This window comes from Molossus molossus, unplaced genomic scaffold, assembly GCF_014108415.1.
Source record: "Molossus molossus isolate mMolMol1 unplaced genomic scaffold, mMolMol1.p scaffold_m16_p_16, whole genome shotgun sequence".
Classification (NCBI taxonomy): Eukaryota; Metazoa; Chordata; class Mammalia; order Chiroptera; family Molossidae; genus Molossus; species Molossus molossus.
In genome coordinates this window covers 64,022,581-64,050,547 of record NW_023425351.1, presented here as the reverse complement: position 1 = coordinate 64,050,547, position 27,967 = coordinate 64,022,581, and the positions used below count along the sequence as shown (strand labels likewise).

At 38.2% G+C, this 27,967-nt stretch overlaps 1 protein-coding gene across 3 annotated transcripts in view; it reads right to left on the bottom strand.

The window, feature by feature from the left end:
• Positions 1-27,967, bottom strand: part of NSMCE2 (NSE2 (MMS21) homolog, SMC5-SMC6 complex SUMO ligase) — a 212,930-nt gene that overhangs the window by 160,704 nt on the left and 24,259 nt on the right. For all 3 annotated transcript variants that reach the window (XM_036264122.1, XM_036264124.1, XM_036264123.1), the window contains exon 3: positions 9,910-10,016. In XM_036264122.1, the coding sequence (XP_036120015.1) occupies positions 9,910-10,016 (107 nt within the window). The remainder of the gene's footprint in view (positions 1-9,909; positions 10,017-27,967) is intronic.

Sequence of the window (27,967 nt, the reverse complement as noted above, 5' to 3'; positions counted from 1 at the left end):
TTGGCTTCTGTTTCATGTTGGGGGCAAAAATAAACCTCAGGGTACCAGAGAATAACCTGATGGGTAGAGAGGGTTTCTTCTTGGCACCAGTAATATCCCAAGAACCACAAATAGCTGAGGCAACTGGAAGGCCGGCACTGAAGAATGTGAGAGCGCAGGAAGGTGAAAAGCGAGCGAGTCAGGATGTCTGGAAATCAATCATGTGATGTAATCACATTAAACTACTCCTGGCTATTTCCAATTTTATGCAACACTGATTTGGTCTTCTATTTTTTTCATTTTTTATTTTTATTTTTTAATCCTCACCCGAGGATATTTTTCCATTTATCTTCAGGTAGAGTGGGAAGGAGAAAAAGAGCGAAGGCGAGAGAGAGAGAAACATCAGCGTGAGAGGGACACACTAACTGGCTGCTTCCTGCACGACCCTGACCAGGGCAGAGGACGAACCGCAACCCAGGTACGTGCCCTTGACCAGAATCGAACCCACAACTCATTGGTCTGCGGGCTTACACTCTCCAACCGCTGAGCCAAACCTGCCAGGGTTGACTTGGTCTTTCTAAATATCACTTCCTATTAGAAGATAATGAAATGATTATTTGAAGATGAAAGAAAGAACAGAATAATTAAATTAAAAACTATTCCTAATAGCAGATTGTATTACTTTAGCCCATGAGAAATGAACATAAAGCATTTTCACTGTTTTAAAGAATGCTGTAGCCCGGTCGGCGTGGCTCAGTGGACTGAGTGTTGTCCATGGACTGAGAGGTCCCAGTTCCATTCCCAGTCGGGGCACATGCCTGAGTTTCGGGCTCGATCCCCATTAGGGGGCATGCAGGAGGCAGTCGATCAATGTCTCTCTCTCACATGGATGTTTCTATCTCTCTCTCTAAAAATAAATAAATAAATAAAAACATATTACACACAAAAAATATATATACTGTACTAATTTTCCTTGGGGTGAGGTGGTGGAGAAGCCCAGAGAGAAACTGCAGTGGTTAAAATATCCTGGCCGTGACCCAGAACGAGGAAAGATAAAGTGCACTGCTACCAGAAGCCGGATGCTTTGAGAGAAACAGTAAAAAGACATCTGCTCCATTCGCTCAATGACAGCTCCCTGGGCACTAGCTCCACTGCAGAATGAAAGCCCTTTCCTAGCAGTACAATTGCAGACTCATCCAGGGCTTGAAAAAAATAAAATCCACTGCGATTCTTCCCATTTTTACTCTTTCCATCCTTTCACCTTTCAACAACTTCCATAGACCACGTATTTAAAATAGAGCTGACAACTTGCATATGATATATCGGAGGAATAAATCCAGTACATTTTTCTCTCACAATATTTTTCAAATGGGTGCTACTAATAACGTAAATAAAAATGACTTAAAGATGGATATGTAGCCCCAGAAATATTTCTGTCTTAATTGTGCACATGAGTGTACAATTAATTACAGTATTTATTGAACTATCTTGCTCATATCTTTTAAGTAATTTTTCTTTACTTTATCTAGGGAAACATCAAAAGTGTTCCTGAATTACCAAAGTTTTTACTTAGTTGTCTGATTCTTATCTCTAGTATGGCCCCTCCCCGCTATCACCATTAACTAGCCTGTGTTAAAGGGCATAACCTCTTTCTTACAAACTTACGTAGACTTAACTGATCCAAATGGCCAAATGCCATGCTGCTCAGTGGCCTCTGCATTGGCCTGGTCCCCAGATTTTGCTCGAAACGCAATATTAACTTCCCACCAACACCTCCTGCCCCCAGACCAAAAGATTCCCTCTAAGGAAACAGGCCCTTCCTTCAACCTCTCAAGGAAGAGTCTCCGGCCTTTCTCAACTATTTCCTGCTGCCTACTCTACTCTCCAGATTTTAACTCAAAATTCCTTTTCAGACACCATGGAAATCTGATCACAGAAAATGACTTCTCCTTTACAGAATTCTCTGGCAGCTTTCCACATTAGTATGACGTGACTGTTTGAGGTGTTTTCATGCTATCACTTTCCACCATTCCCAGAACTTTGTGACCTATGCAATGAAGCCCACTTTAAGAAGAAACTGAGGCTCAGAGTTAGCATGTAGAAAAGCCAGAATTTGAACAAAGGCTCTTTTTCCTTGTTCTGATTTCCTCAGCACATTTTCATTCTCTCTGTCAATCTATTTCACTGTTATTTTGTCACTGTTTTGTGTACACATCTCAAGAGGCTTTTGTATCTTCATTAGACTAAGCATACTATTGGCTCTAACTGAACAACTTAATTATGAGATTTATACACCAGCAATGCTTTCCCCTCCACACTTTGAAAATGCATTCATTTTACAGTGAACCTTAACATTTGGTGATCCATTTCCCTATTCAACCTATTTCCTCGTCTCCCTTCTACTGATAGATGGTGGGGAAAGGCCTAAATCAAAGGTCTTTAATGCTTATCAGTTTCGGTGAAGGGTATGATATGGAAGGAGGCTAGAGTGACTACCTAAAATAAGGGTTTGGTGATACATGGACTATGCTCAATGTCAGAAGCAAGCAGGAGTTTGCTGTACTAAAGAACACTCACATCACTTAAATAATCCGAGTAATTAGCGGCCAGGATTGCCTGGTGCCACAGGGGCCAAGGTGTTCACCAATACTGGCACCCAGTGCCCACCTAGCTGGAGTGCTGGAGTGAGCCAGGCCTCTCAAAGGTCTGTGCATGTTTCCTAGCCACACTGCTGCTGTGTCCCCCACTTCGGCCTCCTCTGTAACCCCTCTCTTGCTGGCCTAGAGAACGCCTCCTTCTCTCCTCTCTCCTGAATGAACACTCCGCACAGGGGTCTTTTTTGCTTCAAATGGAGACTCTGATGGACAAGCAATACCTGCATGTTTTTAAAACCTTTCCTTCCTCTTTTCCACTGTTGGAACAATGACCAGTCTTTCCAGATCTTCTACACAGAAACACCTCTAAGGCCATTGCAGGTGGGGTGTTCGATGCGCTCCCCACTTACCCGGCTGCCACAAAAACTCCACACAAACTGCTGGACCCATCTTTCAGCCTCCTCTGTAAGACAGGGGGTTAAAGCATTTCCCAAAGTGGGTTCTGTAGTGTATCAGCTGTTCCCCCGAAGAGGAGGTTTTCTAGTTTAAAAAGTTTAGGAAATTACTAAATCACCTGCCTTTCTTAGGAAAATCACAAGGCATAAATGCACATTGAAGACTTCAGAGTCTTTAAGGAACTTCTTTCAATCAAGCATTCCCTGAATTTATTTGACCACAAAATCCTTTGTCCTCACATACTTATTCATGTCCTGATTAATCAGTATTAAGGAGCCAAGTTCTGAAAATGCTGTGCTAGAGGCACATTAAAGCCTGGTAGAGTGTAAAGGTTTTATAATTCCAAATAAAATACAACAATTAATACCTACAAAACACGAAAATAGAGTTCTACAAACTATCCACGAAAATCAGCCTCAATCTAGCATAGACCAGAACATTCACCTATTAGCAGCTATAATCTTGGTAACCTAAGAGATATATATCTAGATTCTTTCCTACAGAGGCAACTCAATTAGTGAAATACTGTATCCATACCTAACTAACTCACTCTGCATATTAGACAAAATGCTACCAACATACCTTAATTTTGAAATAATTACAAAGGGAGTTCTAAAGCACTAGAATAAAAATTAATTACCATTAATCACCAAAGCAGACACATCTTGGGGCCAAATGGCTGAAGGATGAATATCTAAAGTCACCTTTTTTTTCCTGGTTCATTTCCACATGTGGGCAATAGTCCTACAGATGAAAAGGCTCACATATCGACCACTTGGGAATTTCTGACAAGGTGTTAAGAGAAAGCACAGCACTGTGGAGTGTCAAGTGTGTGCGACAGGGAGTGGAGAAGAGGGTCTATTCTCCAGTACTTGTCTATCTGGCTCCAAGAGATTTTCACTAATTCCACCTCACCTTCCTGCTATTCTGCTGACAACAGTAATTTCTCTGATGCTCGGGAATCTTCTGTCCCCAAATTTTATAACCTCTTTACTAATTTCCTCTTCTTCCTCTTTTGTCAATAATTCACAATGTGGGTGCATTTCACATTCAGTCAGTAGATGGTCATATCCAATTGCCTGGCCAGGAACTTTCTCCTGATACTATAAATTATTAGCTTTCTAAGTGAGAAATACTCCCCAAATCTGGTTTAACTAAAACTGTTACTCCCAACTTGCAAGATAATCCATCAGAGTTGATGTTCAAGTAGTGGATGTTAAGGTAACTTTAAAGTAGAATTCACACAGGGTAAAGCTTCGCAGGGTGAGAAGGACAGGGAAGTGGCCTGTCAAAAACATTCTAAACTGGTTGCATAATAACAAGGCTGAAGTAAGATACACCTTTGACCCACCTCGTTCTTTTATTATATCTACGATTGTGCTGATTTCAACAGCTTACACAAGGTATATTTCCACTCTTCTAACTCTCAACCAGATTAAATGTTCGAGTTAGCTTATCAAGTAAAAACCACAGCACACGGGGCATATCCATGCACAGATTTGTAAGGAACAACACAAGCAGACCAATTTAGCCCTTAATTGCTCCTGTTAGGTTAAGAAGAAAAATACTCTCCCTCCTCAAGCTTCTGGTAGGAATTGTTATAAAACACTGACTTAAAAACAAAAACAAATATGTGGCAATAACCCAATTTCAATGCTTTCAAATCTTACATAATCTGTAAGATACATGTAGTAGTACCAAAGAGAGTAGGAGGGGAAAGTGAAGAAAATACAAATGCTCTGGATTTTCCAATGCATCAACATTTGAAACAGCATACACTAAAAGAACACGATACAGACAAAATCTGACCATTCTTTTGAGATTTAAAGTTTGTTAAAGTAAAATTCCAGTTATGTGCCATGATAAAAAAAAAAAAAAAAGTCAAAGTATGTGAATGTCAAGCTTTACTTTTTTGCTAAATTCTAGGACTAGACTGCTCATCAGAAAGCAGAGAAAACGTGTATCTTATCACTGACTACTAATGATATGTGAAACTAACATGAAACTAACTTGAACCTGTTAAGTCATTCATCATTGAGCTTCATAGCACCCATCCTTTTTTTTTTCTATCCTCACACAAGGATATACCTATTGATTTTTTTTAGAGTGAGAGGAAGAGAAGGAGAGACACACAGATTGGTTGCCTCCTGTATGAAACTTGACCAGGGATCGAACCCGCAACCTAGGTATGTCCCCTGACTGAGAATTGAACCTGCAACCTTTTAGTGTATGGAACAATGCTCCAACCAACTGAGCCACCTGGCCAGGACCATCCTTTTTCACTGTAAGAGCTGAGGTTATAAAAATGTTGCAAGTGGACGGTCGCTTTACCATCTCTTATTTGAAAAAAACACATACCTGAAAATGGACTTGGGGATTCCTTGAATTAAACTGGTTTCTACCCTCCGGAATCTGAAGCCCACAGGATGGGACTACAGGTTTAGTCTCACCCAATCACATTAACACAGAATCAGAAACACACAGTACTACCACTGTTTATTCAATACAAGATAAAAAGTCTCATTTCATGAGGGATAAACCCATTTGATTAGTAAGGTAGTTTGAGAAGCAGAGTGTCAGTAATGACAAGACTCTTAAACCAACTATTGCCATGACTTGCAAGACTGAGCACAGTTCTTGGTACATAGTAGGCACCCAAATCTGTGAATGGCTGAATCACTGACCAAGCCCAGGTAGGTTATTCGACTACTCTCTATACTTTAAACTTTCTATATATAAAAGTAGGCTTGCTTTGGTCTAATTTTCTCAGATTAAATCTTTCGATTGATCAAGGCAGTCTGAAACTCTGACATTGAGACAACCAGAAAAGAGATCTTCCATTTCATGCAAAAGTCACCTAGACAGAGAAGTTGTATGCCACAATCCCCAGGCTGAGGCTCACTGGACTTGCATGTTAGATTAAATGTCAATTCCTCAGGAAGGAGTCTCCCAAACCCTCGAAAATATTATGCCTTCTGAGTCATTTTTTCTAATATCTATCTATCTATCTATCTATCTATCTATCTATCTATCTATCTATCTATTCATTCCTCACCCAAAGACATGCTTAAAGAGAGGAAGGGAAAGAGAGAGGAGGGAAACATTGATTAGTTGCCTTCTGTATGTGCCCTGACTGGGGATCAAATCCGCAACTTCAGGTATGTGCCCTGACCAGCAATCTTAGTGCATAGAGTGATGCTCAACCACCTGAGCCACTCCAGCCAGACTCCCCTCAATGATTAATTCTCTTGAGCACCATGCTTTCCCCTTGCAGCAAACGCCATAGGTTATTAAGTAATGTCTGCACTGCTCTCTGTTAAACGTTTGTGTCCCTCTCTAGACTTGGGATATCCTGAAGGTCGGGGTCATGTGGTCTTTGCTGATTGATCTCCTATGTCATGGACCGAGGAGAACCTGGTACACAGAGGTGTTAAGTAAATATTTATTCAATGAATGTTTGAGAACAAAAAGCCAACCAATGGTGCCCATTCCATATACCCAAATAATAAAAGCTTAGAAATCAAGTAAAGGAGCATCAGGTCACCAAGTCTGATGTTCAAAACTTCACTGTTCTCAACATGAAACCGAGAAAAGCGTTTCTCTGGTGGTAACAATGAGAAAGGGAGTAACCGTGCCATGGTTAATCTGTGTGCCATTCTACAGCTTTCAAAACACTTCCATCATGTGTGGTCTAATGACTGAGATTCTCCAAAGAATTCACAGAGAACTCTCTGTGGTTCGAAATGAACATTTTAAAGAGTTGTGACAGGTATATAACCCATTTATCCTAAAAGTTTTTATAAATGACTTGCAGAGACTACCTGGGACATTTTTAGTGCTCACTGCATAATACTCCCTCTTCAAACTACCAAGGACAAAGCCCTATTTTTTTTTTTTTTTTTCAGAGCACTGAAATGAATACTTATTCCAAATAAAATCTTCAGGAACTGGAGACCACATAGCAGTTCTATTCTCTTGAAGGACAAAGAAAGGCAATCTGAGATCTTCTGCTGAAAGGGGTTTCCCAGGGATTGCTAGTAAACTGACCTACACCTCCAAGTTTCCAAGGTAAACTTCTAAAACCTCCTAAGGGGTATATAACCTCCAGAATTCTGTGAGGTGAGAGTAGGAGAGAGAGGTTTATTTAAATAATAAGCTCTAAAGCTCTTTGATGATTACATTTTTTAATGTACTGTGACTATATGAAAAATCATAAACCAGAAGACCACAGGATGGATCAGAACCTGAGCAAATGATATGGTACCAGGAGTGCTACAGCTCTTAAAAGTCTACAACAGGGCAGAAGTTAAACAGGGACTCATACAAGTTCCTATTATCTGTACGCTTTCTTAGTAATCTTAAAACAATTTCTGTTTTAGGGATCATAAACACCTCATTCTGTAACTTAACTAGCTTACATCTAATCCTATGATTACTGAATTCTAGACTAGGACAAGTCAAAGCCAATGAAAGTTTTATTTTAAAGCCTTGAAATAAAATGAGCAGAGTACTTGTTTTTAAGAAAGATTTTGTTCCATTTTCCTAAGTAATATATTTGGAAATCTGGGTTTTCAGTAACATAATATCTTATATCTCCATCCAATTTTATGAATGTCAAAGTGTTTGTTATACACACAGTACTCTAATCTGACTCACATAATAATCCTGTGAAATAGGCAGGCCAAGGATTTTATAGACAAAGAACATGAAGTTCCAAAAGGTTTTGTTTCTTGACCCAGGATCATAAGTTAGAAAATGGAAGAACTAGGCTTAGAAGGGTCTCTGATCCCAAGATCATTGCTATTTCTAAAGATCTATACCATTCTGGCCCCTCTTAAGCTACTGTTCATTTTTTTATCCCTCATCAAAGCAAGACACAATAGCAATGTCCATAACTTCAAGTACAGAAAGACTACATAGTATATTAAGAGGTGCAAAATATTTCCCTCAAGATATGGGTCATGTCCCCATAGAGTTTCAGGTCTTAGAAACTTTCTAAAATTATGGTTCACTATTCTTGGTATTGTGTCAAGCTTATATAGAGTGCACAACTTTAGATCAGAAAAGAACAATAAATATGTTTTTTCCTTCTAATGAAAGACCAGGGACTTCCTGACAAGCACAAGAACCACTGAGTCCAGTTGCTCCATTAGTCTACTGTGAGGTGAGCACCAAAAAGGGAGATAAAACTCAAAGCGCAAACTTCCCTGTTTAATAGGGTTGGGGTAATGGAATGAGGCCTCAGGATAAAAGAAATGCTGTTAACTACTGAATATGTGAGGGTATGGTGAGGGTGAGGGCTTCTTTGATTTTGACTTTTGTTTTTTATGAGTGGTTCCGGTTTTTGAAGGAGGAAGAGTTCAATTCTTTATGTAAAAATACCTTAAGTATCTGTGAATCCTAGAGTTTAACAGGGAAAAAAATATCCACATTAAGTTTTTTAACTTCCCAAACCTGGTTTCCTTATGTCTAATGTTCACTGTGCTGTTACACTGGCACAACTGCCCAGTGAAAGACAGAAAAACCTATCAAATGACCTCCATAGAATATCAGGGTCAAAGGAGGATTCATCTGTGTAATCAGGCTCTGATCTTTGGTGGCAAACACACTTTATCCTATAAAGTCAGCCTTGTTCTTTTAGATCAGTGGTTTTCAACTCTGGATACATATTAGAATGAGCTTTTAAAAATACTGTCCCCCAATCCTGCTCCAAACCAATGAAATCAGAATCTCTCTGGCTGGCTCTAGTGGTCAGCTGGAACTGAAAACCTCTGGTCTGTGCTTTGTTATCCAGTTTCAAATGCCCTAACAGGATGTCATTTTCATATTTTCCTATGGAAGAAATATTCACAGGACCAGGCCTAATACCCACCATGCTTAGAAACATCAGAATTTTATAAGCTGAATGAGTTTATTAGTTGGATACAAGCAGCTATTCTTAAGTTAATCACAAATAATACACTTAATAAATACTAATCAAATACAACAGAAAAAAATTTAAACCAGAAAATAATTTTTAAAAATTGTATAACTTCATATAACTATGTAATACTCATTTAAGCATGGCTTAAGTATTAAACCATATTTAAAAATTTATCTTCCACTGACCAGTAGCCAATCTTGTAAAATATTTGATTTTGGGAATTTTCCCAAAGATATAAGTTAGAAAAGGCAAATAAAGAAACCAGAAGTACAAGACATCCTATTACACAGGTATATGAAATGAGTTCAAAGGGGAGTTTCCACTGTTCAGAGGACAAAAGACTTCTCAGAAACATTACAGCAATCACATTGCTCATTTCTTACTCAACCCGGTACTCTGAAAAGGAGGTTGCTATGTTCCCACCTCAACTGCCTATCTGTTGCTCCTGTGACAGCTGGAGTCAACAAAGATAAGTTTGGCTTCTGGAAAAACCAAAATGCCAAGCTTCTTTATTTTTAAACTTGATCTGAAACTCTTCCGCATTATCTGATTCTATGAATTTTGCAATAGCTGCATATTAGTTAAAGCTGGAGAATGAGTAACTAAACCTGGTCTACACTGTATGCTTAAGCAAATATAAAAATAAAAACAAGGTCTATGAAATTTTTGCATTTTATAAAAATCCTCTCACATTCTAAGGAGGCTTAGACTAAAACGTTTGAGACCAAAAGATGCAGGAAAATGTAACAGATGTCATATCCTAGTGAAACCCAGGTGGCCTAACTGGGAAAAGATTTAAGATTCCTATTCTATGAACTTCCTGATTAAGAAGAAATTAATGGCTGCTATAATAAGACTAAGGAAACATTATAGGTTAGAAAAGAATGTTGATTTTGTGTTTTTATTTCTAAGTCAGAGTTGTAACCAAATATAACCAGGTGAGTGGTGTAAACTTACATGATTTATTGTAGACTGAACAGCCTTTACATAATGATTTAGCTCCCGGTCCATCATAGCAAATTCAACCATCGCCTTATCCATACTGTACTCACTACTCACTTCAGCTGAAAAGACAGAAAAAGCAATGATTATTTTCCATTTAAAATGCCATATCTGGAAAGAGTTGCACTAATATAATTTATATCAGTCTAATGATTTTCTAAAGGTATTATATGTGTTTTAAAACTTCTTCAACATTTGTGTGCTTCATTCAAAATTCTAAGAACATACCCAGTAAAAAGGGCTCAAAGGCAGCAAGGTGAACTCAGACTTAGGAGTCTCAGGCTCTGCCACTTTCTCGTATGATCTGAAATCAATCACTACACTTCTCCCTGCCCCAGCTCCCTCATCCTCTAATGCACCGCAGTCATCCACCTGTACATGGACCTCATAGGACAGTTAAAGACCACATAAGGAAGATTTCCACTCCTAGTAACAGTAGCTTGGGTTACGTGGACCAATCTTCCTCCTATTGAGGACAACTAAAACGACTGGGGAAAAAAAGAAATCTTCTTAAAAACAAAAGAGTCATGAAATAGTAAGAAACAGCCAGTGCAAAATCTAGGAAAATGAAGAAGAAAAGTGGAGCACCAAATAAAGTCACATAGTCAGCTGAGTTTCCCTCCTCAGAATAAAGGTGAATCAGAAGGAATCCCACCCTGTTCCTTGACTGCTAGGAGGTTGGCCTTGGCCACTGAGCAGAACACAGGGAAGAGAAAGAAAAAACCATCTGTTTCTGAAAAACTGAATTTGCAGCCTGGGGTCCCCTCACCTGAGTGGTCTTGGGAACCTAAGAACTTTCAATTTTGGTGTGGGGTGGTCTCAGAGTGAGAGTACTCACAGGTACTTCCCTCTGGAGAAGACACTTTCATCCTGGGCCTCAAATAATCTCAACAAATAATTGTCAAGGATAATAAACAGAATATGGGGTTAGGGGAGCTTACCCTAAAAAAAACACAAGAAAACAAGCCACCAAAAGTAAGAATCATCCACAAGTGTTTCAGTTGTTGAGATTACCTATCAGTCAGAATATGACACAACGATGCTTACTATGTTTAAAAATTTTAAATACCTCCAAGGAACAGGAGACAAAAAAATGACCAGCAGATTGGAAAAGTAAGGTACATTTCTTAAGAGTTTTAAAATGGTTTTCTTAAGCTCTAAACACAAAGGAAAAGAGGAAACACGGGATAATAAAAAATTTAACATTAATAAAGCTGAATGAAAAGAAAATAAAGCTAACTTAAATCACATAAGGAAATGCAGATACTCAAATTCAAATGTCGGTATTTCTTGTCTACTCTGAAGAACGATACAATAGATCATCCCAGAGTCATGGAGTAATGTCAAATCCACTGACCTCTTTGGCTTTTAAAAATGACTTTCCTGGACTTTAAAATTAGTCTTTAATTTTACAATAGTTAATTATAAACACATTCCATAAAATATCTCCTGAGTTAACCTGCTTCTGGGCTTATAACACCTAGACTTGAATACAGTGCTGACAACCTCTCACTGGGATGACATTAGTTAATTTTTAAAAGCACTTAGAAATGTGCCTTTGACATGAAAAATGCTATGAAAAGTTTCGCAAAATAAAATAGGTCGACGGTTCTCATTATCCAGGTCCCATGGATAATAGTAAGACGTGAATCAGATACAATTTCAAGTGTAAGGCCAAGGAGAACTTCCCTGTAAAGGAGAAAGTGAGCAATGGCTGGGTCAGTTTTATAACATGAAGCCTCAGGGAAGACTCTTTGGAGGCCAACTGTGGCTTACAGGCAGCCTCAGCTAAAAGCTCCAGGGCCCAAGAACATGGGACAACCTGAAGAACCTACCTGATGAATGGTGCAGCCTGAGGCAACAAAGAGAAAACACCAGAAGAGAACAGGAAGCTAGTCCTAAAAATAACCGAGAATCACACCACACCTGGAAGTGATGCCCAGTCAGATAACTTCAGGCTGCCAGTGTCTTGGTCTGTTGCAAAGACCAGAGACTGAAGACCAGAACTAGCAGAGATTCCATAATGGCATCTGGAAGAAAGGCCATGAGAATGGCCATATCAAGTTGCAACCTACCTCCGGTATTTTAAGAATATTTTTGTGATTAGTTTTATTCTTCTTGTTAACCAATTATTCCCCTTATTACTGCAGTAATAACCTCTTTTTTTTTTTTGAGTTGTACACTTTTCCCCCCAAAGGTAAAACTGTTTTTATATTTATTTTATTTATTTTTTATTAATTAATTTTTGTTACAGATGTTTCTCCTTTTTCCCCCACTGATTCCCCCCTCTCCCTCCCTACCCTGTCCCCAGTTTGTTGTCCATGTCCACTGTTCATGCATACATGCATATAAGTTCTGTGGTTAACCCCCTCTTCTGGAGATTGTCAGTCTGTACCCCACTTCCACGTCTCTGGGACTACCCCATTCCTCAGACTATTATGTTCATTATACGTATTCCACAAATAAGTGAGATCATATGATACTTGTCTTTCTCTGTTTGGCTTGTTTCACTTAGGATGATACTTTCCAGGTCCCTCCATGTCGTCTCAAAGGATAAGAGATCTTTCTTTCTTACAGCTGCGTAGTACTCCACTGTGTATATGTACCACTGCTTTTTTATACATTCGTCTACTGATGGACACTTGGGCTGTTTCCAGATCTTAGCTATTGTAAATAGTGCTGCTACGAACATGGGGGTACATAGATTCTTTCTGATGGGTGTTTCAGGCTTCTTAGGGTATATTCCTAGAAGTGGAATCACTGAGTCAAATGGAAGTTCAATTTTTAATTTTTTGAGGTAACATCATATTGTTTTCCATAGTGGCTGCACCAGTCTGCATTTCCACCAGCAGTGTACTAGAGTCCCCTTTTCTCCACACCCTCGCCAACACTTGTTGTTTGATGATTTGTTGATGGCGGCCATTCTGACAGGTGTGAGGTGATCCTCATTGTTGTTTTAATTTGCATCTCTCTGATGATTAATGATGATGGCTTTTCTTCATATGTCTCTTAGCCATTTGTATGTCCTGTTTGGAGAGGTGTCTATTTAGTTCCTCTGCCCATTTTTTAATTGGGTTCCTTGTCTTCCTTTTGTTGAGTTGTATGAGCACTCTATATATATTGAAAATTAACCCCTTATCTGATATGTCATTGGCCATTATGCTCTCCCATACAGTGGGTTTCCTTTCCGTTTTGATGATTGTATCTTTCACTGTGCAGAAGCTTTTTAGTTTGATGTAGTCCCATGTGTTCATTTTCTCCTTTGTTTCTATTGCCTTAAGTGATGTATCAGTGAAAATTCTGCTGCGTATGATGTCTGAAATTTTGTTGCCTACGGTTTCTTCTAGGATTTTTATGGATTCATGAGTCACATTTAAGTCTTTTATCCATTTTGAGTTTATTCTTGTGCATGATGTAAGTCGATGTTCTAGTTTTATTTTTCTGCATGTAGCTGTCCAATTTTCCCAGCACCATTTATTAAAGAGGCTGTTCTTACTCCACTGTATGCTCTTGCCACCTTTGTCAAATATTAATTGAGCATATTGCCTTGGGTCCATTTCTGGGTTCTCTGTTCTGTTCCACTGATCTATATGCCTGTTCTTGTGCCAGTACCAGGCTGTTTTGATTACAGTGGCTTTGTAGTATAACCTGAAATCCGGTAATGTGATCCCTCTAACTTTGTTCTTCCTTTTCAAGATTGCTGTGGCTGTTCGGGGTCTTTTTTGGTTCCATATGAACTTTTGAAGTACTTGTTCTAATTCTGTGAAGTATGCCGTTGGTATTTTGATGGGGATTGCATTAAATCTATAGATTGCTTTGGGTAATATGGACATTTTAATGATGTTAATTCTCCCAATCCATGAACAGGGTATGTGCTTCCACTTTTTTATATCTTCCTCTATTTCTTTTTTCAATGACCTGTAGTTTTCTGTGAATAGGTCCTTTGTTTCTTTGGTTAAGTTTATTCCTAGGTACCTTAATTTTTTGCCACAAAGGTAAATGGTATTGTTTTCTTAGTTTCTCTTTCTGTGAGTTCATCATTGGTGTATAAGAATGCCATCGATTTCTTGACATTAATTTTGTATCCTGCTACTTTGCCTAATTCATTTATTAAGTCTAGTAAACTTTTGATGGAGTCTTTGGGGTTTTCTACGTATAGTATCATGTCATCTGCAAATAATGACAGTTTCACTTCCTCCTTTCCAATTTGGATCCCTTTTATTTTTTCTTCCTGTCTGACTGCTGTAGCTAAGACTTCCAGTACTATGTTAAATAAGAGTGGTGAAACTGGGCATCCTTGCCTTGTTCCTGTTCTTAAGGGAAATGCTTTTAGTTTTTGCCCATTGAGTATGATGTTGGCTGTAGGTCTTTCATATATGGTCTTTATTATATCTAGATATGATCCCTCTATTCCCACATTGCTGAGCGTTTTTATCAGAAATGGATGCTGGATTTTGTCGAAGGATTTTTCGGCATCTATTGATATGATCATGTGATTTTTATTCTTAATTTTATTTATGTGGTGTATCACATTTATTGATTTGCAAATATTGTACCAGCCTTCCATCCCTGGGATGAATCCCACTTGGTCATGGTGGATAATTCTTTTGGTGTAATCCTGGAGCCGATTTGCTAGTATTTTGTTCAGGATTTTGGCATCTATGTTCATCAGGGATATTGGCCTGTAGTTTTCTTTCTTTGTAGTGTCTTTTTCTGGTTTTGGAATTAGAATTATGCTGGCTTCATAAAACGAGTTTGGAAGTCTTCCTTCTTCTTGAATTTTTTGAAATAGTTTGAGGAGAATGAGTATTAGTTCTTCTTTGAATGTTCAATAACCTCTTTTTTTAAATGTTATTTGGGTTCATGTTTCAAAAACACTAAGCTAGGGAAGACATAGAGAATCTGTATCTTTTTCTACTAAAGAATTAAAGTAGGAAAAGAGAGCATAATGTTGCATAGAAAAGGCAAACAGACCCAGCTGGTGTGGCTCAGTGGTTGAGCACTGACCCATGCACCAAGAGGTTGCTGGTTTGATTCCCAGTCATGGCACATGCCCAGGTTGTGGGCCCTAATCCCCAGTGGGGGCATGCAGGAGGCGGTAAACTGATGTTCTCTCTCATTGATGTTTCTCTCTTTCTAAAATCAATAAAGAAACAAACAAAGGCAAACAGGCCAAATAAACCCCTAAAGAATTCAAGAATTCAAGAGGGAAAAAGGGATAAACAAATAAACAGGAAGTTGGCTGTTGACTAAAAAAAGGGGCTGGGTGATGGGGTGGGTGTGGAGGGACTGACCAGCCAGAAGTTTCCTGATCCTTTATTCCACAGTATATAATCCCACTATCAAACTCCTCCCACTTACAGGGAAAGCCCTTCCTAAAAATCTACACCAACCAAATTCTACACTACACATCCTTCAGGGACTGAGTTCAAGCCCTACCTGCTTTTAAACTATGTCGGCCTAGAAGGATCTCACTTAATTTATTACAATAATACTTGATACCTTGGCACTTTTAACCATAAACAATCTTGTCTTTTTATATCCATTCATCTCATTTCTCCAAACAGAATTTAATCCATTTACGGGCAAGAATGATGCCCAGGTGTTCTTGGGATGCAGTAAAGAATTATAGCAAGCAAGTCTTCCTTCAATATTCTTATATGGCCATTATTTAATAAATTTGGAAATTAAACTTTCACCAGCTATAAATTGTCCTGCCTCAGATGTTAAATTAAATATAAAGAAGATGTGATATAAATTCATTTGCCTATTATATTTTCATTGTGATTTTTCCATAGGGAAGAGATTGGCATCAGTACAGTGGGGGGTGGGGAGGATAGCAGGGAGGAAGAGAATCACACAAAAGATGTTAAAATTCACAGAATGACAGTCCCAGAGAGGAAAGTACTTCTGGTACCACACCTCTGCAAGCCTGGCATTAAAGAGAAAATTGGTGAGGATGACAAAGCATGGAAAGTAATGACAATGATGAAAAAAGTACATAATAACAGTAGCTGTAGCTAACAATTAGTAAGCATTTTATTATGTGCCAAGACTGTACCGAGCACACCATATTTACATTAACCTTCACAGCAACATCAAGAGACAAGTAGTTTTATCTCCACTTTACATGAGAAACCGAAGCACTGGGCAGTTAAGTGACTTGCCCAAGGCAGAACAGGCCTCCAAGCCAAGCTTCCTTCCTGCAAAGTTTGTACACCTGCCGCTGATATTTAAAAGGTGCTTAAACACAAGGACACTTCTAACTCCTCCATGAACATCCAAGGAACAAACCCTCAGGGGAGAAAGTCAGGGCCTTGAGCTTCACTTTAGCTCCCTGGTAATTCCTTCCAAGTAGGACACTAGGTAATGCCACTCAAAGGCTATCAGACTTGGTCCTGGAAAAACTTTTCCCAATTCCTTAAGTAGAGGAAACTGATAAAAAATATTATTTGCCCTTTTTAGATTACACTTGACCCTTGAACAAAATGGGTTTAAACTGTACACGTCCACTTATATGTAAACTCTTTTAATGATTATTGCAAATGTATTTTCTCTTCCTTATGGTTTTCTTAATGACATTTTCTTTTCTCTAGCTTACTTTATTGTTAAACAGTATGTAATATATATAACATACAAAATATGTGTTAATCAACTATGTTATCCTTAAGGCTTCTGGTTAACAGCAGGCTAAAAGTAGTTAAGTTTCGGAGACTCCAAAATAATACATGGATTTTCAACTGTGCGGAGGTCAAAAACCCTAATACTCATATTGCTCAAGAGTCAACTGTTCTAAATTTTTTAAACTAAATTTATTGGGGTGACATTGGTTAATAAAATTAATAGGTTTCACATGTATAATTCTCTAATATCTCATCTGTATATTGTATTCTGTGTTCACCACCCTGAGTCATTTACTCTCCCCTAAGTTCTACCTCACCTCACCCCCTTTCCCTCTGGTAATCACCATACTGTTGTCTGTATCTATGAGTTTTTTCTTTTTTGTTTTGTTTTATACTTCACCTTTTTCACCCAATCTGGCAACCCCCTCCCTCTGACAGCTGTCACTCTGTTCTCTGTATCTATGAGTCTGTTTCTATTTTGTTTGTTAGCTTACTTCCATTAGAGTCCACGTGTAAGTGAAGTCATAATGGTATTTGTCCTTCTGTGACTTGCTTTTTAGCATAACATTCTCCAGGTCCACCCAAACTGTCTCAATAGGTAAGATTTCCTTTTTCTTTTTTTAAAGCTGAGTAGTATTCCATTGTGTAAATGTACCACAGCTTTTTTATCCACTCATCTACTGATGGACACTTAGGATGCTTCCAAATCTTGGCTATTGTAAATAACATTGCAATGGACATGGAGATGCATATATATTCAACTGTACTAAGTTTTAACACTGGTGAAGAGTGACCTTTCACATCAGCAAGGCTAATTAGAGGTGCTATAAAAGCAACCAAGTCACCCATTGAATGCTAGAAGAATAACTAAGCCAACTCTAGCTGCTGAGAAGGCAAACCTGCACTAGGCCAAGAGCAGGGCAGCAACAGAGATGGAGGTAGCAGCCATGGACTGATTACCAGGCTGCAAATGAGGAAAGCAAGAGGGAAATGTTCAAGAGGGCGGAGAGAGTCCTGGATACATTGAGGGAAGCCCAATGTCAAAACCATTCCTATTTTTCAAGCCTTTGACTGCCTTCCTAAGCCAAGCAGGGCCTGGAGAGCCTAGGATTTCCTTATTTCTTGGCTGTGCCATTCTATGAGCATGCGTTTATTCCAGTCAACTCTTGCTTGTATTAATCCTATGAACCTAAGTGACATCCTTGAACATTCATTTACAAGCCAATAAATACATGGGCAAGGCTCATGGAGAGAGCTCGGTGACTGTGAGGCCTGCCTAACATACCTGGTATACTAATTAAGAAACTGTTAAGAAATTAGGGCAGTCCTGGCCAGTGCGGCTCAGTTGGCTGAATGTTGTCCAATGCACCAAAAGGTTGCTGGTTCAATTCTGTCAGAGCACATGCTCGGGTAACAGGCTGAATCCTGGGTAGGTGGCATGCAGGAGGCAGCTGATCGACATTTTACTCTCACCTTGATGTTTCTCTGTTTCTCTCCATCTCTCCCTGTCCCTTCCTCCCTCTCTAAAAATCCATAAAAAATCAAGTTAGTACAATAACTAGCTGAAATATGTTCCCCTGCCCCTGCCCCCAGCAAATCAAGTCCAGAGGGCACAGATAAATCTTGGTTTACATTATAAAATTATAACTGTTTCTGTTAATACTAGTACCAGGGCTGCCCTCCTACAGGTCTGCATGTCTGTACCCAGTGATCCTGGTCAGCACTATCCCAAACACTATGAACTGCTAAAAGTATCCAAAGAACTTTAAAAGTGTCATTTAGACCAGGCAGGGCCATAGCATTAAATCAGTCTTAAAAGAGGCTTCTGTTTCTTTTTTTTCCCTCCTGTTCAGTGGCAAACCCTAGAAAAATAATGATAATCACTGAAGTGCTGAAGTACTCTGACATTTATATAATATAAAAAGTATCTGAATGGATAAAGTTGGCCTGCATATAATTTTCCTAAAGTCAAACAAACCCATAATTATGCAATCTAAGCAGCCACGCTATTCATTAGACACGTCATCTGTTACTCAATGTCAAAATGCACTAACAGCAATATTATAACTATTACTAACTCTCTCTTTTTGAAGTGTTGAATAGGCACTCAAATTACATGATCAGGAGACATTAAGCAGAAATGGGTGATTTAGTGTTGCAATCAAAGTCAACTGAAAACAAAATTCATGAGAATTCAGTGAGAGTAAGAAGATGGCTGAGGCAGGAACAAGTATGAAAGCAAAGTTGGAACAATCAACACTGGTTGTCTTGAAAGTGGAAGCCTGGGACAAAACGAGGGAGAAGGGATAAATCTTCGAAAAGAAAAGGAAGAGAGGAGACAAACTAGTTATTTTTACCGATATAGACTCAGGTAAGACAATTCCAGGTCCTCTGACAAGAAGATGCAGGTAGTAAGGCTTAGCAATATGGTAATTCCTATGTAGCAGAGCATGGACACATGAGAGTGTATCCAGGATGAGTTCCAAGCAACTTATTTGTTCAATATAATGGCCTTTTCTAGGCCACAGGTAAAACATAGGGGAGCAGAACATTCTTTATCTTGGCTTCCCCAAGTCCAGATGGGCATGTCACCAGAACAATCAAGCTTGAGTTCTAGGCCAGCAACCAGTTCAGCAAGAACAGAAGGTAAGTAAGTAATGCAGCTAAGAGGTGTAACTTTATGATCAACTATTCCAAGTAAGGCTCCTCCCTAGCCACAGCTGTCCTGTAGCTGCAGCCTAAGGCATGCACTACAGAAAAATAACCTCTTCCCTGGGGCACAGCCCTGAGTTTGGGAAGTGCTGCTGAAACAGGCCCCAGAGCCAAGTAAATTCCCTATCATCTCCCAGGTCTTTAGTAGGAGTGCCTTCAGGGAAAGACATGAAAATGACACTTCCTGCCTCTTTCCCCTAGCCTGTACATATACATTTCTATGCTCCCTCTCTATACTACCAGGTATCTCTTTGCTTTTACTCAGCTGTTCCCTATGGTCTCAGCCACAGGTCCTTTTCCAGAATGCTTCCTAATCTCCAGAACAGAACTAAATGCGTTGTGCTTTATAAAACCATAAAGCTTCTTCACCTTTACCACTAGGACACGTGTATGTGTGTTAGGGAGGCACACCCTGAAGACAAATTTCACCTATGTATCTTTTCCAACTTTCTGTCCCTGATTCAATTGCACAATTTTGCCCACAGTCAAGATGTTTCCGGAAATTTTGTCCCAAACAAATAAAAAGTGCAGAATCAGGTGCTTTTTGTTTTTTATAATTCTAAAAGTCATGTACAAACATTTCTCAACAAGAACAATGCCAATTATATATAGTTGATTTAATTCAACTGTGTGTTTAAGTCGTGAAATACCAGATTAAGACAAAGCAGCCATTTAGTGTTCTCATGGGGTTACTGACGCCAATTCAACATGAATCATATACTCAGAAGAATCTGATAAATATTCAGTGCCATAAAGGGCATATCACTCTGGGAAGGAAAAAGGAAGGAAAGGAGGAAGGGAATCACATGATTGTTTTATAAATTTTCTAGAGTAGATGGGACATGTATATAGAAGGGAGATTTTATTTTCTGAAACAGAGAATAAGTATTTCCTAATCTCTTCAAATTAAAACTAGATTCTTGTATATTTTGTAAGCAAGAAATTTCTTCTTTTTTGATCAACTCAAATAAATGACAGCACAAACCACACGCCTTCCCCTCTCTGCGCAACAAGAAACCCTTCCTCTGAAGAGAGCGCTCCACCAATCTCCAGCAGCACAGATCTGCACACACCTACCTCTATGAGTGGCTGGGTGTTTTTCCTGGCAACCTAGTATTAAGCAATCGTGATAATAGTCATCAGGAGTCAAGTTTAATAACTTACTCACTGCTTGAGCAATATTTAATAGAAACTTGGTTACTTCTCACTAGTCTGTACTTTAGTCATAATTATTCCTCCATACAGATATTAGTGTGGTAAAATTAAAACTGAATCCACATTTTACAACTGCTTCCCACCAGAAATAATAGTGAAGAGTATAACTGTGTATACTACAAACTAATAAGCAAGTGATCCTTTTCTAAGGAGCAAATATAGGGAAAATCTTCAAGAAATATTGACTTTGTAATCAATCATCTTTACCCACCTATACAATTTGCTTATAATAATTCAAAAGAGGGAAGTTGTATAAAATAGTAACTCAAAAAGCCAGCTTTGGAGTCAGATTACATTCAAATCTAGGTTGTACTACTGCTAGCTATGGAGTCTTTGGCAAGTCACTTTACTAGAATCTCAGTTTCTTCATCTATATAATGGGCAAAATAACAGTATCTAACTCATAAAACTGATATGAGGACTAAATGAGAAAATGTAGGTAAAATGATCGCACAGGGCCTGGCCCACAGTAAGTACTTACAAATTATTACCTGTCATTAAAATTATTCCAGAATGGATAACTAGCCTGAAAATGTAATTAATCTTAATACTAAAAGCAGTTTGTCCTTAAAACTGAAAAGGACCAAGTGAACATCACTTCCTTAACTCTCAGTTATTTTTACTAACTTGAGCCCAAAGCTCTGAGCTGAACTCACACGACTGCAAGGCTCAATGAGCAGCTTTGTAAACACCCTCCCTCCCACACACACTAAAGTCCAAAAACTCATTCATCTAGCAAATCTTTATTGAGCACTTAATACATGACAGGCAGAGGGTAAAAATGCTTTGAAGCAAGGAGGAGTAGCTAACACTGCCCACAGAAGGCAGGAAAGATCAAACAGGAGAAGGTAAATCTGCACCGTGTCTTGAAGGATGAGTGTGTGCCAGGTGTTCAGCAGACTGGGGTAGAGCTAAACAAATGCTCTCATGCCTCTCCACAGAGCGTGACTTCGAGTTTAAGTGCTCAAACAAAAACACTGGGCATGAACTGAGGAAAGACACAGATTACATCTTCACTGAGTACTGACTATGTGCCAGGCACTTTGAACACACTACTCATCCTAGTCTTTGTCACAACAAGGTGAATTAGGTATCATTAAACATAATTTCGAGATAAGAAAACTGATGCTCAAAGAGGCTAAATCATCTGCCCCAGGTCACACAGTTAATAAATGGTGGAGTTTGGAATGACCTCATCTGTGGCTTAAAGTTAGTATGGAAGGCACGTGCTATAGTGTCTGAACTGCTACCCAGAAATAGATAAAATACACCTCGTGCAAAAGTCATGGAATAATGAATAATTGCTTCTCTAGCTAAAGGAATTCTCCTAAACATTAACTTCTTTTAAGAAAGAGAAAGTAAAAAAGAAAAGACTGACTGATGGACTTAAACAGTTCTGAGTAATGGAGACCATCGTTCATTATACAGACAGATAATTACTTAGAGTACATAGTTAATACTCTATAAACTACCATGGTAAAGTTATAACTCAAAGTGTTGCTCGAAGTAAATTCTATGAAGAGTTGAAGTCATAAAATCATAAAAATCAATCTCTGGATACAATTTAATCTCTGCCAGTCATCAAAAGCACTATGAACCCTAGGTTATGGGCATCTATCATTTCAAAACATATCTTTGATTTCTGGTTCAACACCCAAGTGCCAGCATGAATTTGTGGCAGCAAAGATAAAAAGAAGTGAGGCTTAAACCTCATGTGATTATTAAGAAAATTAAATGAAAACATAAGTAAAACACCCAACATCATGTCTTAAACACAGTAGACATAGTAAATGGAGCTTCTTTGGCTGTTTAACTAAGTTTTCTTGGCAATATTCCCAAAAACAAATCTTCTATTTCACTTAAACTATTATCTAATCATAGAGTCATCTCACCCACTTTTTAAAATTTATAAAGCTAAGAAACTGGTTAAGCATACGGTTGAAAAGTTGAAATAGCTGAGTAACATGGGCCTCCAATCCCCAATGCCCTCTCAGAGGCAACCATTGCTCCGAGTGTCCTGGGAATATAATCTCATGGAGATGTTCTATGTACAATCCTGCATCTGCTTTTTCAAAGATCTACATAAATTAAAATACTTATAGAAGCAGCAGAAATAAGAAATATAAAATGGTCAAACTATTCTCAGAATGCCTCATGTTAGTCTTCAGTAAGTGCACCTGAATGGAAAGTCTGGTGTCAAAATGTCCATTCTAAAATAAAACATAAAAGGCAAACAAATATATCTGGGAAAACAATGTGAACACATTAACAACAGGAAAGCAGTGATGCTAAACAAAGAATAGAGTATGAAGGTTGGAGGGGGGACTTCCGTTCGCTCATTTAACACATATTTACCAAGCAGAGCCCACTGTGTGCTTGGAGCCCTAAGAGAGCAGTAAACAAGGTAAACACTGCACCTTCTCTCGAAGAGCTTTTACAAATGTCAACTCCACGCAATCATTTCTAACATGTCATAGTATGACGACCTGGCCTTGGTGGGACTCACAGTGTGGTGAGAAATCTTGTTTCACTGCTGAATAGCTAATTATTAGATTCCTTCCAAAGACAGAGCTGATTTAACGCCTTCCTAGAACAATTCCAGGCAATGATAACAAGAAAGATGAATGACTTTCACACACTTCATAATCTGCACACAGAGTGATTTACTCTGTTTGATATGGTTGAGAAAATTGAAGCCCAGAGAGGTTAAATGATTTCACTAAAGACATGCCTCAATATCAGAAGTAGGCCTTGAACCCTGGTCCTCAACTGCAGAGCTACCTGCTGGTCCACAGAGAGTCAATTCTTCCAGATTAGTCTTTCAAAGATCTGAAGGTGGCTATTAAATATTTCCTACCCTGTGAGTCTTTGCTTCACCAGGATAAATAATGATCATCAAGTTCAATGGCTAACCTGCCTTCAAGATGGACTCCAGAATAAAAAACAAGAATTAACAAGGGGTTGACTAATGAAGACCATGATAATACTTTATTACATATATACCACTGAAATCATGGGTTGATATTCTCAATAAAAAAATTCAACAGTAACAGCTATTAAGTCAGACCTCTCCTTTCCTATATTAGTACCATTGAGTTTTTTCATCTAAAATTCAAAACATAAGACTGTTAGATTTCTATATTCCTGAAATCCAGCATTCCATTTCATTTAGGAGGTGAAGGTCTTTGTGAATATCATGTCATCCAATTATCAGCTAGTTTCCCCTATTTTCTGTGATCCATACGTTTGACAACCTTGCCTCTCTTAGTTTTCTTACAATTAGTTAAAATACAGCTAACATTTATTGAACATGTACCATGTGCCAGACACTATGTTAAGCAACTTACATCATTTCATTTAATTCTTACAATAACTATGAAAAAGACACTATCATTATCCCCATTTGATGAAAGAAAAAACAGACTCACAGAGATTAACTAGTTTGAACCAAGGCCATATAGCTAATGAGTTATAGAGGAAAGACTCAAATCACAGACATAAATGTAAAACCTAAAACTACAAAGCTTCTAGAGAAAAATTATAAGGAACTTAGGTTAAGCAAAGACTTTTTTGATATAACACCAAAAGCACATCCATAAGAAAACAATCTGATAAATTACATGTCATCAAAATTAAAAACTTCTGCCTCTTCAAATTCATCTGTTAAGATCAAAGATTGGGTGAAAATACTCACAAATCGTATACCCAATAAAGAATTGTATTCAGAATACATAAAAAAAAACTCTCAAAATTCAATAAAAGTTTTAAAAAATAGCCCAAAAACAAAGGGGAACAAGATTTGGATAGATACTTCATCAAACTGGTGAGTGCCAAATAAACACAATGAAAGGTATTCAGGATTATTGGTCATTAGGGAATGCACTATAACACTGTAAGATACCAGTGCATTATTATTAGAATGGCTAAAACTAAGAAGACTGCCTATATCAAGTGTTGACAAGGATGTAGAGTGACTAGTTACCTGAATGTATTCCACACATAGATTCCTAATTTTCAGACAACTATAGTATTATTTTAAAAGTATACTTTACTATATATTTTAACCAGTTAATATAATTTAATCTTATCATAATGATTCAAAAGAGACTTCATTATGGTTTTACTAATAAAATATGGAAATGTGAGTTAACAGAAATATTTTATGTAACATGTATCAAAGAAACCAGTGTTTTGGTCTATAATGACCTCACAAGAATATGATTGCTTTTTATTATAATTTGTTTTCTTCTCCAATTCAGTGGTTCTCAAAGTGTGGTCACTAGACCATCAGTATCAGCATCTCCTGGGAACTTGTGAGAAATGCAAACTCTTGGGTCCTTCACCAGACAACTGATTCTGAAACTCTGGGGTGGGGACCAGCAACATGTATTTCAACAAGTCCTCCGGGGAATTCTGAAGCCTGGTAAAATTTGAGATCTAGTATTCTAATGTATGTTTACAGTTAAAAGCACAAATTGCCTTTTCTTTGAGATTTTTTTTTTTAAAGTCACAGAATTTTAAGACAAAAAGGAACTGTTACCTCAAATGCACATTTTCAACAAACCCCAAACTCAACCAGCTGTCTCCCTACGTTTATACTACTGAATTATTTTAAGCCTTTCATTAAGTTGGAAAACCAAAACTGAATTAAGGTCCCGTGAACAATGCATTCTACAAAAGCCTTTGTTTGAAAACTAACTTTCTTCTTCAATATCCTATGCCATTTACTCACATTTATTTCTGCAACTGCACCCAAAAATTTCCTTACAAATTTACTAGATTTGCTTCCAATTTCAGCTACAATGTTTCATCCTCCAGAGAACATCTGTGCAACTTTTAATTAGGCTCATCTAAATGGAATAGATTTTAGAAATAACTCCTTAAAAAATTTTAATTGTTTCATAAAGATACTTAAGACCGAAACAGAATGAAAGTGGAAATGATATTGTATTGAATCAGGACATCCGGGGCTGTCAGTAATTTGCTCAGAGACCTCGAGTCAATAACTTAATCTTTCTGGGGCTCAGTTCCCTCATTTGTAAGAGGGAGTTGAGGTAGATGACCTGGGAAGTCCATTTCAAGTCTAAGAGTCTACAGACCTGTGATCGTAGTGTTACACTCTATGGTATTGTGCTTTTATATTAATATGATGCTGCCAAATTATTTTCTTGAACTGTGTCTCTTTGTTTTAAGATACGTGCTTCTTCTTGGGATTCAAGAACATCACTGTGACACTGCTTCCGAGAAAGCTGAATACAACAAAACATAAACACATGTAAACTTTAAGTTGCTGAAGCACCAAAATAACAGTGCGACTTTAACAGTCTTTTATTTACTGTTCCTTAGATTGCTGAATTTATCTCTGGGATGCACGACATGAACCCCCAAAACTTTCACAATGTCATAAACAATGTGGACTCTGGAGGCAACTACCTGGGTTTGAATTCTGGATCTACCACTTCAGAACTTTTTGTGATCTTGAGCAAGTTATTTAAACTTTTTAAACCTTCAATAATCATTTAAAAAAATTTTTTTTTACAGTAACATTACTTCCAAGGTTGGCTCTCTAATCAGAAGGTTTCGGAACTGATTTTCAATGACTTTAGTAAACACACAGGGTAAACTATACCTCTTCGTGCAAGGCGCCTCACCATTCACTCTAAGGGCAGGGGTTCTCCAACCTCAGGATGTATCAGAATTATTTAAATGCTTGTTTCAAATGCAGATTCCTGGGCTCTACTTCCACAAACTCTGTAATTTTTTAAAAGCATCATGGGTATTTCTAAATGTTTCTCAGACTGTTAAGGGCTGCAGTCTCAGAAAATATTTCTTTAGGGGTTTGAAAGAGATAGAATCCCTCCCTTTAAATACTTACAATCTCCAAGAGTCTTCCATTTCAGAACTCACTGCAGCTACCATAGTGTTAGTCCTGTTGGCTGTGCACCACACACACCTATTCTATCATCACTTGACGTTCCAGTATCTGTCCTGATGCAATGATATAACTCAGCTCTTTACCTTATATTTGAGATCTGCCTAATCCTCTAAGCCCCAACACCTCCAAACCCGTGACCACGGAAAGTTCCTGGTATTTCTGACCTCTGAACACAGAAGGTTCATTAACCCTAACTGCTGACCTATAAACCTGACCATGGCCTCATTCATAGCCCTGGTCTCAGAATAACCCTTCCAGTTCTGCTGCAGCAAATACCCCAGTATGTCTTCAGTGTCATATCTATTTGCAAAGAGACTGCAGTGTGTCAAAACCCACATAAATTTAACTCACAAAACTTACATACAAAACAACAAGAACAACAACAAAGCAACAATCAGGGATCAGGGGACCCTGGGATAGAAAGAAGACTATGACAAAGGAATTTAACTGTATTACAAATGTTTGATGCAACCTCACTGACGGGAGTGGAGGGAAAAAGAAACTAAACTAAGTAATCTTAAACTGTGTTTTGACTCAAAATTGCAGGACTAAAGACAAAAAGAACTACACATATAAACATTGTATGATGATGATGTTTGTCATGAAAGTATGATATTGTTTTACATGTACACTGAGGTTATATGAATAAATAAATGGATGATGGGTGGTAGGGGCTAGGTTCCTTAATGATGGAGAGGAAGTTACAGACAAACTAGGGAAGATTAGAATTTGGAAGTTACAGATAGACTAGGGAAGATCAGAATTTGGAAGTTACAGATAGACTAGGGAAGATCAGAATTTGGAAGTTACAGACAGACTAAGGAAGATTAGAATTTGGAAGTTACAGACAGACTAAGGAAGATTAGAATTTGGAAGTTACAGACAGACTAAGGAAGATTAGAATTTGGAAGTTATAGATAGACTAGGGAAGATCAGAATTTGACCATGTGGTACTTGGTTAGAACTGAAGACATCAGTATAAACACGTTTACCTTACTATAGATACAGATGGATAGATACAAAAATAATGACAGGAAAGTGTATACATGTTAGTATACATACATATGCTTCCCATCTCTGTCTGCTGAAGGGCCTAGAAGCAGTGAGATTCTGGTAGTGAAAAGCACACCCTGAGCTCAGATCTTAGTTTCTAAACCCCACTTTCCGATAAAAGAAACAAGAACTCCTTAGAGAAATAGCTAATTCTGGGGCTGGGGCAGAGAAAATACAATTCTTCACGAAAGAATTCAAAACAATGAATGTAGATATGTATCCCTCCAGAAGATGGAGCTTAATTCTTTCCCCTTGAATGTGGGCGGAGTTAGTCACTTGCTTCTAAAAAAACAGTATGTAGAGGGGGAAAAAGAAAAGCACCTTTTTAGTTAAGAAACTGGACAAACACACCTGGGGACAGGTGGTCAAGGTCAACACCACCAGTAAGTCATGTTGATGTCATGTACTCCCTGGTATGAAGTGAAGAGAAGGGCACTTGACCTCTATAATCCTCTTTCCAGCAATCACATAACCC